Source organism: Sinocyclocheilus anshuiensis, unplaced genomic scaffold (assembly GCF_001515605.1).
Source record: "Sinocyclocheilus anshuiensis isolate Anshui unplaced genomic scaffold, SAMN03320099.WGS_v1.1 scaffold2209, whole genome shotgun sequence".
Classification (NCBI taxonomy): Eukaryota; Metazoa; Chordata; class Actinopteri; order Cypriniformes; family Cyprinidae; genus Sinocyclocheilus; species Sinocyclocheilus anshuiensis.
In genome coordinates, this window is record NW_015552728.1 from 141,779 (window position 1) to 156,145 (window position 14,367).

The following is a 14,367-nucleotide window of genomic DNA, read 5'->3' on the forward strand; positions in this document are numbered from 1 at the left end:
TTGGGTCAAATATGGACTAACCCAACTGTTGGGTTAAAAAGTTAATTTAAAAATGTAACCAAAATTTAACCCAACAGTTGGGTTAGTCCATATTTGACCCAACATTGGGTTGAAACAACCCAGCATTTTTTAGAGTGTATATATTCAAATAGAAAATTGTAATATTTCACAATATAGAGCAGTTTTTACTGTAATTTTTATTGCAGCCTTGGTGAGCAGAAGAGAAAAAACAATAACATGAAAATAATATTGCAGACTCCAAACCTTATAGTGTATGCAGTCAAATGTGTAACAAGGGTGGTAGTAGGGAAATGTTACAGTAATTAGCCTAGTTTGAAAGGTAGTATACTGCAGGTCATATTCAGCAGGAGCTAAAGAAGTAGAGATGAGTGTTTTTAACATCCGTTCCCTGTGGTCCTCGTTATGAAGGTGTGATACACTGCAGCAGAGGAGCAGTCCCTGAACATTGTTTCCCACTGTGTAAAGATGGCAAACATTCAAAGCTGAACTTAAACTTCACACCTCTGCATCAAAACACTTCCTAAACCCAAAGCAAAGCAATCCAGAGCTGCTCGCATAACTACAATGCTATCACTTATAACGGTAATTAAATACAGTAATCTGAACATTGTGTGAAAGAAAGCAATATTTAAGGGTTTTAAAATGTTTATTTGATTTTCTTCATTTTGCTTCACACTGTTCATCAGTCAGTCTCTCCCATGTGTTAAATATGCATTCCCGCCCTAATTTACCTCCATTTCTTTTGATTTCTACATCAACTCTCTCTTAAATCCAAACCAACCATTTCCTTTTAATCCAACAGCAACCAAACAGAAAAACAAAAGAGTAAATCAGGTGAAAAACAAACTATAAATAAACATCTTATATCATACATTTCAACACAATACTTGTGAGAGAAAAAAAACAAAACAAGAAAAAGAATAAAAGACTTAAATAGTTTTTATATACAGAACACTGCACATCTGACAATACAAAACACGACCTAGCGAGTAAACCTGAAGACACTTAAAGCACCAGACACGTTTTGGCAAAGGCTGTTCTCTTTACAGCGTAAGTTGTCAGTTTTGGCGCATACAGAAACAGACAGAGATTGGCACAAGAGACTTTCCATTTAGTTTGCATTTACACTACAGTGTATTCCAGCAAACTGCTACAGAAGAATTTATGAACAAAACTGATATTTCCAGCACAATGTCAGTCACACAGCTCCGTGGGATCAGGAAATAACTCAAGCTGTCAGTCCTCAATACAATACGTGATTATAGTTTTAATATTCATCACTGGATCTGACATCGATGTAGAAATGCTTTAATCTGGCAGTGCTGCGACACACTATGAGATGAACATGTGTAATATATGTTCCTCATTCAGAAATACTATGATCAACCTTTACTCGTGACTATAGTGAAAACATTCGACTGGTCATTTTTTATTAGTGATTACTGAATGAACATTAAACACCTGAACAATATTACACCAATGTGACTCTTTTCTTGCACAGACAGTGTGATTAAAGTGGCCCCAGTCTTACAGCATGTGGAAAGGCAGACAGATGCTCCACAAAGTCAGTTTCTGAAAGACTGGACAGCACAGTGAAAGAAAGGCATGAGAATAACACGCAAGTTAAAAGCCACCGACAGCCGTGTCAGACTCAGAGAAGTGCTTCCTGTAAACAGTGGCACACTACTGAAGAGGCTCGCTGGTGCAGCAGCACGCGGTCACACGGTCACAGGGCTGAGCATCTGTGGGCACTCAGAGCTAGCGTCAGTGCTGTGCATCATGCTGCGGTCTCGCTCCGTCCTGACAGGCTGTCTGCGCCGCTCCAGACTCTGCTGACCACACAGCTTCTTTGGCCTGTCGAATGCAGTTGAGCCACTGCTGTTTATTGAAGGCGTCGCTGGCCTGGAAGCAGTGCATCTGCAGCTGTCCTCCGCTGCGAAACACCACCTGGAAAAAGTTCTTGGCTGGACGCAGACAAACAGAGATGGACATGTTTAGAGCAGCTGTAGTTCTGAAGCATTCACAGCATGTCGAGTAAGACAGGGATTCTTGATGCCACGATACAGATACAGCACTGGTCAAACGTTTGGGATAATTAAGATTGCTTTAAATGTTTTTGAAAGAAGTCTCATGCTCACCAAAGCTGCAATTATTTGATAAAAAATACAGTAAACACAGTATTGTTGTTAAATATTAATATGATTTAAAAGAAAAGTTTTCTATGTGAATATCTGTTAAAATGTAATTTATTTCTGTGATCAAAGCTGTATTTTCAGCATCATTACTCCAGTCTTCAGTGTCACATGATCTTCAGAAATCATACTGATTTGCTGCTCAAGAAACATTTCTGATTATTATCAATGTTGAAAACAGTTGTGCTGCACAATATTTTTGTGGAAACTGTGATACCCAAAACATATGAATGGCAGTGCAAGTAAGATATAAAATAATAATAATAATAATAATAATAATTAAACGATTTAGTTAAGACACATTAAATTGACAGTAAAGATATTTATAATGTTACAAAAGATTTCCACTTCAAATTAATGCTGTTCTTTTTAACGTTTTATTATTCAAAGAATCAGAGTTTCAAAGTAGCAAAGACGGTTTCCAACGCTGATAAGAACCATTATTAATAATGAACTAAAATACCACCAATAATAATTGATGATAATTGATCAACAAATCAGTACATCATATATGAGCAAATTCAGCACATAAATAATTTACATTATTTCAAATATATCTAATTAGAAAACAGTTCTTTGAAACTGTAATAAAATTTCACAATATACATATTTTATAACATGCATATTGTCTTTTTAGAGCTGAATTCTGTTTGCGTCAATTAATCACTATTTTCTTGTTTAACACTGTAAAGCTGCTTTGAAACAATCTGTATTGTATAAAGTGCTATAGAAATAAAGGTAAAGATGAATATTACGGTTTCACTGTATTTCTGATCAAATAATTGATAAATGCCAAACGTATGACCTGTATTGTTTGACTATCCCCTTGTGAAGGACCCTCTTCCTTTAAATATTATATATATATATATACACACACACACTGTGAAAAAGTAAAAGTGAATTTTCTCTGAACTTCTCTGTAGATCTTCCGGACCTGATTTCCCTTCAGTTTTAAATATCTGGGCAAGTTTTGTGACTCTTGGTGAAATTGTTGGCCCAAGCCCTGCTGGGTTTGTGACTCACTGCGCTCGCTGTGGCTGAAGGCTCCTCTGATGGATCCTCCGAGGCGCACCTCTCCGCCCTGCAGGTCTTCCCACTCCAGATCTCTGATGGGGATGGGCTGCCGGTGGAGCTGATAGCACAGCTGCTCATTCTGGGTGACGGCCCGGGTGACCACCAGCACGTCCTGAAACAGGAACACATGCAGCTTCTGCAGAAACAGACAGACAGAGAACCTCAATCATGCTTGATGCAGCTGTATTCATTAACCTGTCACTGAAGTCTGGGTAGGGGAAGTGACCCTAACAAGCCCATGCACCCCATAAACCCATTTTATTTTGAAATGAAAAAAGTCAAGAAAGCATGAGAGAAAATATTGGTCTCACTGCAAATGTAAATACTTGATCCTATTATTTTACATTTATTCTGTTTATTTCTTGAGTTATTTAGGATCAAGTGTTGCTACTGTCCCACAGTCAGATCAAAACTTTGCTTTTAGAGAAGCCCTACGAAGATTCTTCTAGAATCTGGTGATCAAACTGGCAACTCTTGAGACTTTTTTTTTAAATGAATAGATTAATAATTCAATTGTTTTCTTGCTATTAAAAACATCCAGATCAAAAGTTTAGACTGATATTTTAATTATTTTTTGGATGCTGAAAAATGTCAAATACTAAAACTGTAATCCAGTTCTTTCATTTAGTTCTGCCGATCAAAAATAAATTAAAACAAGTTTTTTTTTTTTTCATGAAATATGAAGTATTTACATAAAAAAAATGGCGTAAATTATATAAATGTACCACTCATTTAGGTTTGCCATCAAATAAAGCAATTTAATTTTGTCAGTCGATGACAAAACTTCAATCTTCCTCTTGGATTAATCTTTGAGTTCATACCCACTTCACTGGAAGGACTCTTCAGATATCCCTGAGAAAATGTGTAAAACTCTGGCAGGACTTAATAGGGTCACCCCAATGTATTACTTATGCAATTTCTGTGAGTGAAGTTTGCATTCAGAATCAAATTTTCTTCTGTGATGAATGAACACCAACATTAAAATTTTTTTTTTGCAATTTAATCCAACTATGAAAAATTAGACTGAAAATGCAAAACAACCACTTTTATTTTCGAGATGATAAATTAACACTAATCACTGAATTAATTATGCATCATAAAATGAGGACATAAATTGACATCATGGGTGTTAAAATGTTACGTTTTGAGATTTCTTTGTTCGTTCTCACTTGCTGGATCTGCAATAAACGTCTTCACCAAGATTGCCTGGCCCTGTGTTTTTGACTGACAGTTTATATCCTATATATATATATACACAGTATATATAAGACCTTTGACTAAAATGTCTGGTTCACTTTGCAACTTCTGGCCAAGAATCACTCACTTGCAGTGGAAGAGACCCACTGATCGACTGAAGCAACAACCAACCACAGGTCATTAAGGAATATATTAGATCCATAAGTATTCGGTACAGATTATTTCACATACTCAGATTTACAGTTATGCTCATAAATATCTGGTTCACCTGCTACTGAGTGTGTCAAACCAAATAATATTTTTATAATACTTTTTAGCATGGAACCATTGTATGTGGGTGGGACAAGACCCGCTTGGCTCATTCAGAGTCCATATAAATTAAACTCCATTTCGTGTTTTCAGTACTTGCGCCTGCTGCACTCCCGCGACACAGAAAGATGAACAAAGCATCGTAGCATTTCTTCCGCTCAGGTGGGTCTGGCTGTGTTCACATAGGCTACTGTCACTAAACAAGCTGCTATTTAACTGAATGTTCGCCTGTTACACTTACGCTATGTTAGACCCACCCACATTTTTGTTGCTTCCGACGCCCATGCTTTTTAGATTTGAGGCCACTATCCTGGAAAATCCAGTGACTAGTTCTTCAGGAATGCGAGGACACAGTTTTTGGGGTTTCTCCAGTGACACCTGACTGATAAATGACTAGACTCACAAACAGGAAGATAAATGACTGAGGTTCTTACGGCTCCTCTGTTGTTCTTGAGCTCTCCGTGGCAGCTGAGGATCCGTGAGCTGTCGATCAACAGATCTCTCTGACCACTTTCTAGATACAGCAAGCGCTCTTTATAGTAACGGCACTCCGATTCGCCCGTCTGAGTGTTAATATCAGCCACGATGCTCTGGATCATGTTCATCTATGAAAGACAAAGAGCGGTAAAGAAAAGAGACAGAAATTAGACCACACCCACAGACACACACGCACGCACGCACACACACACACACACACACACACACACACACACACCCACTCCCACACACACAGACACCCAGACACCCACCCACCAACAGACACAGACACAGACACAGACAGACACACACACACACACACACACACACACACACACACACACACACACACACACACACACACACAGACACCCACAGACACCCACAGACACAGACACACACACACACACACAGACACCCACAGACACACTGATGTACAGAACGAGATGCTATTTTCTTCTCATTTAGAGTTGTAGTGTAAGACTAGTGAAGATGGCAGAGACTCACAGCTTCATCGAGGTGCTGGTGGTCGGGGTGGTCGTTTGGCGTGTGTTTGAGCATCTCTCGCAGCAGCAGCGGGTATTTAACCAGGCGACTGCGCGGGATGTCCAGGAAACTCCAGAGGTCCAGTTTGCGACTGAAGGGCGACTCCAGACAGCGCTGAAGGAAGTCGTGCACCCGATGGTCCTGCTTCTTATGGTCCAGCAATGCTTTGGCTGCTACCTGGTTACTGCAGTAACTGTTGTAGGTTTCAAGACAAGGGAGCTACAACCAGAAAGAAAGAGACGTATTCAGTGTCCTGCTTCTGAAGGACCACTGTCTTGTCTGGTCAACGTTCTTCAGTGATATTACAAAGATATCCGTTACCTTAATTTGTCATATGGGTTTGGAATGTGCAGAATTGTCATTTTTGGGTGAATTATCAACGACAACAACACTAGATGCTCCATGCACTTGCACTACCTCTCACATAAGGACAAATGTATTCGTCACTTTCACTTTGATGCGTTCAGTGTGGACTGCAGGAGTGGACACAGAGTAAGTGTCCTGTATCTGTTGAGTTTTACAGTTGTACACGCGTTATTGTGGTGCATTATGGGATATCCAGTGTGATTTCGGACACCACTACAAATGGCTGTCCCCAAAAGTGCACTATGTAAGGGTATAAGAGGCGATTTCAGACACAGCCAATGGTTGAAAATTTGATTCCTTGTACAGAGTTTCTTCGGCATTCATCACTGAGTTTTTGATTCTTAACCACTGTTTGTGACGGACCTCCGGCAGGAGGGATTTCAGGAGATTTCATCAGGTGAGACACCCCCAAACACAACAGAATATATATGACATGACTTTTCAAATCTGAACAGATTTTAAAACACTAAGCATCATACACTTGCCATAAATGGTTGCAGAGAAAAACTGGGCATGATACACTGAACACCTGAGGATCACACACTACCAGACGTTCAGGTTGTTCCAAACACAACAAACTCACACACAAAAATAATGCACCTCATTTCTAGGAGACACACGACAAACGAAAACAACATGTGTTTCATCTCTGTTCATCAGATACAGCTGAATATACAGCATAGCAGTGAGAGGATCTTACCCAGTCTACTAGAATATGGCCCACGTGATCAGTCAAACCGTCTGGCTTTCTGGCCTCTCGGAGTCGACTCAGCAAATCTACAAGATCAGAGAAACAGCTAAGGTCTTTTGTCACCACTTCAATGTGTGATGCAACCTATGACATTGACAAAGGACTGGTCTATATCACATGTTTTCATATTTCAATCAAAATATTGTTTTTAGTAATTCAGGGAAGGGAGACAGTCTCATTGTGAGCAATTTTTGTGAATTGATCTACATTTATGCATTTATCAGATGCTTTAATACAAAATGACATACAATGGAGGAGCATGAGCAGTTAGTCACAGAGCCAACAAAATTTAGGTTGCTTAGTATATAATGCCACATTTCTTAGAAAGCTAGGAGACAAGCTAGAGCAGATGAGAAGTGCAAGTGCATTGTTTTAGGGTTATTGAGTGGCTTCTGGAAAGTTGTGATGTTTCAGCAGTTCGCATAGAGGTCCAGAGAGGAGCAGAGAGGATGAAGGTTTTGGAAAGCAACTTTATGCCTTGTGGTGAAGAAACAACAGGGCACTGAAGGCATGTTTTTATTGTGATCTTCTGTGCTCTCATCTCACATCATAAAATTAACTTAAAAACCAATACTTAAACCAAAATTCAATATTCTCCATTTGCTTAAGCAGTCAAGTGGTATCATGACTGGTGTACGGTACAGTTTCTGTTCTGATTTGATGTGGTTGTGTCCCATTGCGCAGCTTTTCATTTTCACTTTGGATGAACAGAGACTTGTAGCTGGAAATGTGTCAGGTTGCGCCACACAGAGGCTCACCTTCATGCAGTGGAATGAGGGAGTCCAGCGTGAAGAAGATCTGATTGAGCTCATGTTCTGTCATAATAGACAGCTTCAGCATGGGGTCACGATACGCCTGAGATGAGATCACACATCAGACAGAAGACACTCAAACTTACTCAAGTAGAACTATGACTGAGAAACATGATAGTAGGAATTAGAACAGAATGTAGAAACAGACAGCACATAAAATCATATGCTGGAGCAGAGTTTTCCAAACGGGGGTTTGTGAGTTGATAAAAAGCTAATAATGATTTAAATAAAGAAATGAAAAATAAATAAAGTAGGTCTGTAGTTGAAATAAAACTGAAAGCGCAATATGACTCAGAGTGCATAAGGCTGGGATCCAGTCATGTTTCAGCACTGTTTACTGTGTTCACTGTTATCAGGTGTTGTCAGTGTCTCGGTTCACAGTAAACACGGACTTAAAGATTCTCCACCAAAATAAATGCTTGAGGGTTTAAAGTTTAATGTGAAAGCAAATCATTTAGGACATATTAGTATAGTAACTTGTAGTGCAAAATAAAAATATTATAATTATCAAATATTAATTTTTGCATTCTGGTGAATTTACGAGTCGGGGTAAAACTAGGGCTGGGCGATATATCGAGTTTGTATTTTATATTTTTAATAGGCGATATGGTATGAGGCGATACCGGTTATATAGATATGCAGTAGTTTGATTCGAGCGCATCTGAATAACAGCGGAGGACACAGAGTGAGCTGCTGTGGGGAAAGTGCATCATACAATTAGTCCTAAACACGAGACATGCTTTATATGAAGGGCTTCAGAATAACTGGTAAGATATAGTTAACACGTTCAGTTTAAAGCGGCTCAGATGCTCTGACAGACTCACAGAGAGGCTACATGCACCGTTTAATGTGTTTGAGATGTGCTGTTTTCCTCAGTGCAGAACTTACATTTCACAGCTATATTCTCCATCTGTAAATGTTAGAAAGTCACGGAAATATTTCCATTCTGCTGTCAGGAGCCTTCTGCATGCGATTCTCCACTACACTTCACAGACTTCAGTGAACGAGCGCCAAACAGACGGAGCGCAATAATTGTGTCATATGTAGAATGTTAAACCTACACGTAAGTGTATTTTATGATAGCAGATAGCAGTAATGGAGTAATCAAAATATAATGCCATTAATCTGTGCTCTTGTGTTTATTTACTTTCATTTTTAGTTTAGTGAATTCAACTTCTGCCTTAAAAAGCATTATTTTTGTTTTTAGATTGTAAAATGTTAGAAAGTGGATATATATATATATAAATCCAAATAGAAAATGTAGAGAATACAGAGATATATACCGTATATCACATTTCAGCCAAAAAATACAGAGATATGAGTTTTTGGTAAAACCAGGACTCAAAGGTTTTCATGCTGAATGAAGTGATGGGAAAAGCAGAGTGTACCTTCTTGGCCAGCTTCAAGTCCTCAATCAGGTCCTGTTCTCCCTGAGACAGCTCAAAGATGGCCTGACGAACAGATGACAGGAAAGAAAGTGTAGCTTTAAAAATCACATAGGATGCATCTCGCAGACATACCGTAAATAGCATTTACCCATCTATAAGTTTATAGTTTATGGATGCATTACTCTGTGGTAGTTTGTCCAAGTCAAAAGTCTATCTATCCCCGTACGACTATATGATATTTGTGGTGCACAGGATAAATTATGCACCAAAGATAAACACAGATTTTAGATTTCAGCTGAATATGAGACTGGCCTGACCACAAGTTTTCATTTTCCATTTAATTTCTGAAGGCCCACTGAGCAGTCAGAGTGTGTTTGGACGGTGGTGAAGTCACCTCTTGTCTCTTGATCTCTGTGGAGGACAGCATATGTCCCAGGCCCAGGTCGAAAGTCTCGCTCCACAGCTTGCTGTCGCGGCGTTTGGTGATGGCTGGTGCGATCTGCTTGGCCCACGGCCGCGGAGCCATGATCTCCGGCCTGCAGTCGCTGCGGAAGCTAATGGAGCGCTGAGGAGAAAAACTGTTCAATCAACTCCTCCATTTAAGAAAACAATCACTGACTTCATATGACAGGCTAAGCTCTCTGATGAACACTAAGCTGTGCCTAAAAACCTCCATCTGTAAATGTTAGAAAGTCACGGAAATATTTCCATTCTGCTGTCAGGAGCCTTCTGCATGCGATTCTCCACTACACTTCACAGACTTCAGTGAACGAGCGCCAAACAGACGGAGCGCAATAATTGTGTCATATGTAGAATGTTAAACCTACACGTAAGTGTATTTTATGATAGCAGATAGCAGTAATGGAGTAATCAAAATATAATGCCATTAATCTGTGCTCTTGTGTTTATTTACTTTCATTTTTAGTTTAGTTAATCTTTGAAGAGGAAAAAAATCACATAGGATGCATCTTGCAGACATTCTGGTAATACTGTCAATAGCATTTACCCATTTATAAGTCAAGCTTATACATGCATTACTCTGAGGTCGCTGGTCTAAGTCAAAAGACGATCTATCCCCAAGATCTATCGATTTTCTAACCTATTTGTGGTGCACGGGATAAATTATGCACCAAAGATGAACACAAGATTTTAGATTTCTGCTGAATATTTAATTTTCCATTTCATTTTGGAAGATGTGAGAGTGGGTTTGGACTGTGGTGAAGTCACCTCTTGTCTCTTGATCTCTGTGGAGGACAGCATATGTCCCAGGCCCAGGTCGAATGTCTCGCTCCAGAGCTTGCTGTCGCGGCGTTTGGTGATGGCTGGTGCGATCTGCCGGCCCCACGGCCTGCAGTCGCTGCGGAAGCTGATGGAGCGCTGAGGAGACAGGACAACAGGGAAAACAGTTCAATAAACTCTTCCATTCAAAAAAAGAAGATTTTTCCAACTATCATTTCATATGTCAGGCTTTACAGGGTTAATAAGCTCTCTAATGAACAAAGCAAACTTTGACAAGGTTGTTTCTCAGTCAGTTCTCAACAGCATGAAATCAGTATTAATGTTTAAGGTCTTATAATCATGCAGTAAAGACAGCTTAATAATAATATGGTTCTGGTGTTTTAATGTTCTATTTCTGGTTGTTTTGTATATTGACTTAAATTATTTGAACACAACTTATAAGCATTACAGCACCAGAGCAGACTGGATGAAATTCTAGCACATCTATAATAAGTTAATACAGGTTAATGGAGCAGATCCTGCAGTCGGGCCTGTACCTGCAGTGTCTGTCCGATGCGCTTGAGCGGAGCAGCTTTGACTGGAGGGATGAGACTCGCCAGAGACGTCACTCGAGACAGAGGCTTCACACGCTTGGTGCTGGGCTCCTGAAGATCACAAACACACACTAGATGAACACCTCACACCCACAGCTAGTGAAGGTTACACCACTCATGTGAGAGAGGCTTCAGTCTGTCTGGGTGACTCCCACCAAACCGCCCTCTAGCATAATGTAAGGCATACTCAAATAAGACTTATTAAAAGGTTTCTGGAAATCTTTGTATTACCAGTCATAGATGTCTCTGAGTCAATAGTTGCTTCTAGCTATGGAAACTCTTACACAAGAGTTAAACACAGATTGCATGTCACAATAATTTACTATCCATCTTGAGTGGTACAATGGATATTGCATTGTAAAATGATTTTACAATATAATTCTGTCAAAGAACAATTTCAGCTTCCTATCTAGTCCCTCAACATATATACTCATGTTCATGTACCTTGTAATTAGTGGTCGACCGATACATCGCCTGATATTTGACATTTTTCATATATCGGCATCAGCCGATAAGTTTTTCTGTTTGGCCGATGCATTTGACTTTTATTTTGACGGCGCAGAGAACGGCAGCGCCTGAACACACAGTGCTCACACTCTCCCTCTTGTTTGTTGTTGTCATTCAGTTCTGTCTAATACGGATAGAAGTCTGTCTAATAATCAGATAGAACGGTTAAACAAAGGAATTTTGGACTCTTAAAGAATGAATTTATCCTAAATGACTTCTAGATATGCATTCATTAGTCCACAAATTCACTTGGGAATCAAACATATTGGCATTGTTAGTGTCATGACGCATGTTTAGCCAGATGAGCTACAATAACACAAGAAAAGATCAAGAAATAATCGTATTCTTGAAAAATGAACCTCAGTAAAGTATTGCTATGTTAATGCGTTTGAGATGTGCTGTTTTCCTCAATGAGCTTACATTTCACAGGAATATTCTCCATCTGTAAACGTTAGAAAATCATGGAAATATTTCCATTTTGCTGTCAGGAGCCTTTTGCATGCAATTCTCCGCTAAACTTCACAGACGTCAGTGAACGAATGTCGTCATGCGCATGCGCACCAAACAGACGGAGCGCATTAGAATAGGAGCGCAATATGTGTCATATGTAGAATTTTAAACCTACAAGTATGTGTATTTAATGATAGCAGAAAGCAGTAATGGGGTAATCAAAAATAAAATGCAATGGATCTGTGCTCTTGTTTATTTACTTTCATTTTTAGTTTAGTGAATTCAACTTCTGCCTTAAAAAGCATTATTTTTGTTTTTAGATTGTAAAATGTTAGAAAGTGGATAGCATAGCCTACTTTCACTATATTTATCTTCATTGCCTTTAATATAAACATTGTTTCATTGGACAAAATTGGGCAGGATGTAAAATTTTTTTTTCTGCAGTCGGGCCTGTACCTGCAGTGTCTGTCCGATGCGCTTGAGCGGAGCAGCTTTGACTGGAGGGATGAGACTCGCCAGAGACGTCACTCGAGACAGAGGCTTCACACGCTTGGTGCTGGGCTCCTGAAGATCACAAACACACACTAGATGAACACCTCACACCCACAGCTAGTGAAGGTTACACCACTCATGTGAGAGAGGCTTCAGTCTGTCTGGGTGACTCCCACCAAACCGCCCTCTAGCATAATGTAAGGCATACTCAAATAAGACTTATTAAAAGGTTTCTGGAAATCTTTGTATTACCAGTCATAGATGTCTCTGAGTCAATAGTTGCTTCTAGCTATGGAAACTCTTACACAAGAGTTAAACACAGATTGCATGTCACAATAATTTACTATCCATCTTGAGTGGTACAATGGATATTGCATTGTAAAATGATTTTACAATATAATTCTGTCAAAGAACAATTTCAGCTTCCTATCTAGTCCCTCAACATATATACTCATGTTCATGTACCTTGTAATTAGTGGTCGACCGATACATCGCCTGATATTTGACATTTTTCATATATCGGCATCAGCCGATAAGTTTTTCTGTTTGGCCGATGCATTTGACTTTTATTTTGACGGCGCAGAGAACGGCAGCGCCTGAACACACAGTGCTCACACTCTCCCTCTTGTTTGTTGTTGTCATTCAGTTCTGTCTAATACGGATAGAAGTCTGTCTAATAATCAGATAGAACGGTTAAACAAAGGAATTAAAATGTATACAAAAAGTATTATAACAATTGCTTTTATATTATTAGTAATAGAAAGGCAAACATTATAATACTTTCTCGTTTGCCGTAAGCATTCAGCAAATACACATTTATGTCATTTAAACAAATCTTTGAATGACTAATGAACATTTAATTTCACAAAGCTTGCAGACTTAGTCGAATCCAGCTGTGAGATCTTGTGAAGTGTGCATTTGTATCCTGCATGATCGCGTGTTCTCTGTGTGACGGTCGGTCCGAATGTGGACAGGAGGATAGTTCAGCTTCATTGGAGACGCGCGATCGACAAACTTTAAACTCATGATTTCAAATTATGCTGCGCTTTATGCATTTGCCCACTGTCATATTCATGTCATTTTCACTGTGTGCTGTATGTAACATGAGTGTTACCTTGGCTTTATTTGAAAATATATGATTCCCAATGCACACAAACTTATTATACTAATTATATTTTTATTAAATATTTATTTGTGAAAAATACTTTGTCATCTAAAGTATAAGTGTTTATTTTACACATTTATTTTTAAATCCATTTTCAAATGATTTCAAATTTCTTGAATATTAATACAATTATATCGGCTTTATATCGGCCATCGGCCACCCTGCTTTCCAAGATATCGGCATCGGCTGTCAAAAAACCCATATCGGTCGACCACTACTTGTAATGTGCTCTAGCTATGACCCTGCTGAGCTGACTTATTCCATAAACATCTATATAACCAAAATTTGTTGTCGGCCGTGATGCAAGCTGGTGGTTTTGCAAAACCATACATAGAAGGTAATCGCTTGTAAAACAAGGACAATTAAAAATGGTCAAGCAACCTATTTTACAATATTTGAATGGAATGACCCCTATAACAAATATTTTCCATGTGATTCTTGCTGTGCATAAATGTACTGTTATTTGGAAATGTCTGAATAAAAATGTCTCAAAATTTGTAGCTTTAGTCCAGTGTCCATTACGTACAACACTAACAAGACAACTAGACAATTATCAAGATTCAGGACTGAAATGAGGCAGCACATGCAAAACACGAAGACAAGCACACTGTTATCATATCAAAGCTTTCAATGTCTGTTCACTGTCTGTTCATCAACACAATCAGCAGTGAGCCTTATCATATCTATGTAGGACAGTCATACTGGAGTCTGGAGAACACACACAGACACACACACACACAGACACACACTCTCACACACTCAGAAATTCACACACACACACACACACA

At 39.1% G+C, this 14,367-nt stretch overlaps 1 protein-coding gene across 5 annotated transcripts in view; it reads right to left on the minus strand.

Moving 5' to 3' along the window:
- Nucleotides 1-658: 658 nt before the first annotated feature.
- arhgef3 (Rho guanine nucleotide exchange factor (GEF) 3) overlaps nucleotides 659-14,367 on the minus strand; it is a 55,686-nt gene continuing 41,977 nt past the window's right edge. For all 5 annotated transcript variants that reach the window (XM_016459548.1, XM_016459547.1, XM_016459549.1 and 2 more), the window contains 9 exons: nucleotides 12,379-12,486; nucleotides 10,361-10,510; nucleotides 9,134-9,196; nucleotides 7,692-7,788; nucleotides 6,883-6,959; nucleotides 5,778-6,035; nucleotides 5,228-5,398; nucleotides 3,237-3,423; nucleotides 659-1,985 (listed from right to left, as the gene is read on the minus strand). In XM_016459548.1, coding sequence (XP_016315034.1) covers nucleotides 1,786-1,985; nucleotides 3,237-3,423; nucleotides 5,228-5,398; nucleotides 5,778-6,035; nucleotides 6,883-6,959; nucleotides 7,692-7,788; nucleotides 9,134-9,196; nucleotides 10,361-10,510; nucleotides 12,379-12,486 — 1,311 coding nt within the window. In that variant the 3' untranslated portion in view covers nucleotides 659-1,785. The remainder of the gene's footprint in view (nucleotides 1,986-3,236; nucleotides 3,424-5,227; nucleotides 5,399-5,777; nucleotides 6,036-6,882; nucleotides 6,960-7,691; nucleotides 7,789-9,133; nucleotides 9,197-10,360; nucleotides 10,511-12,378; nucleotides 12,487-14,367) is intronic.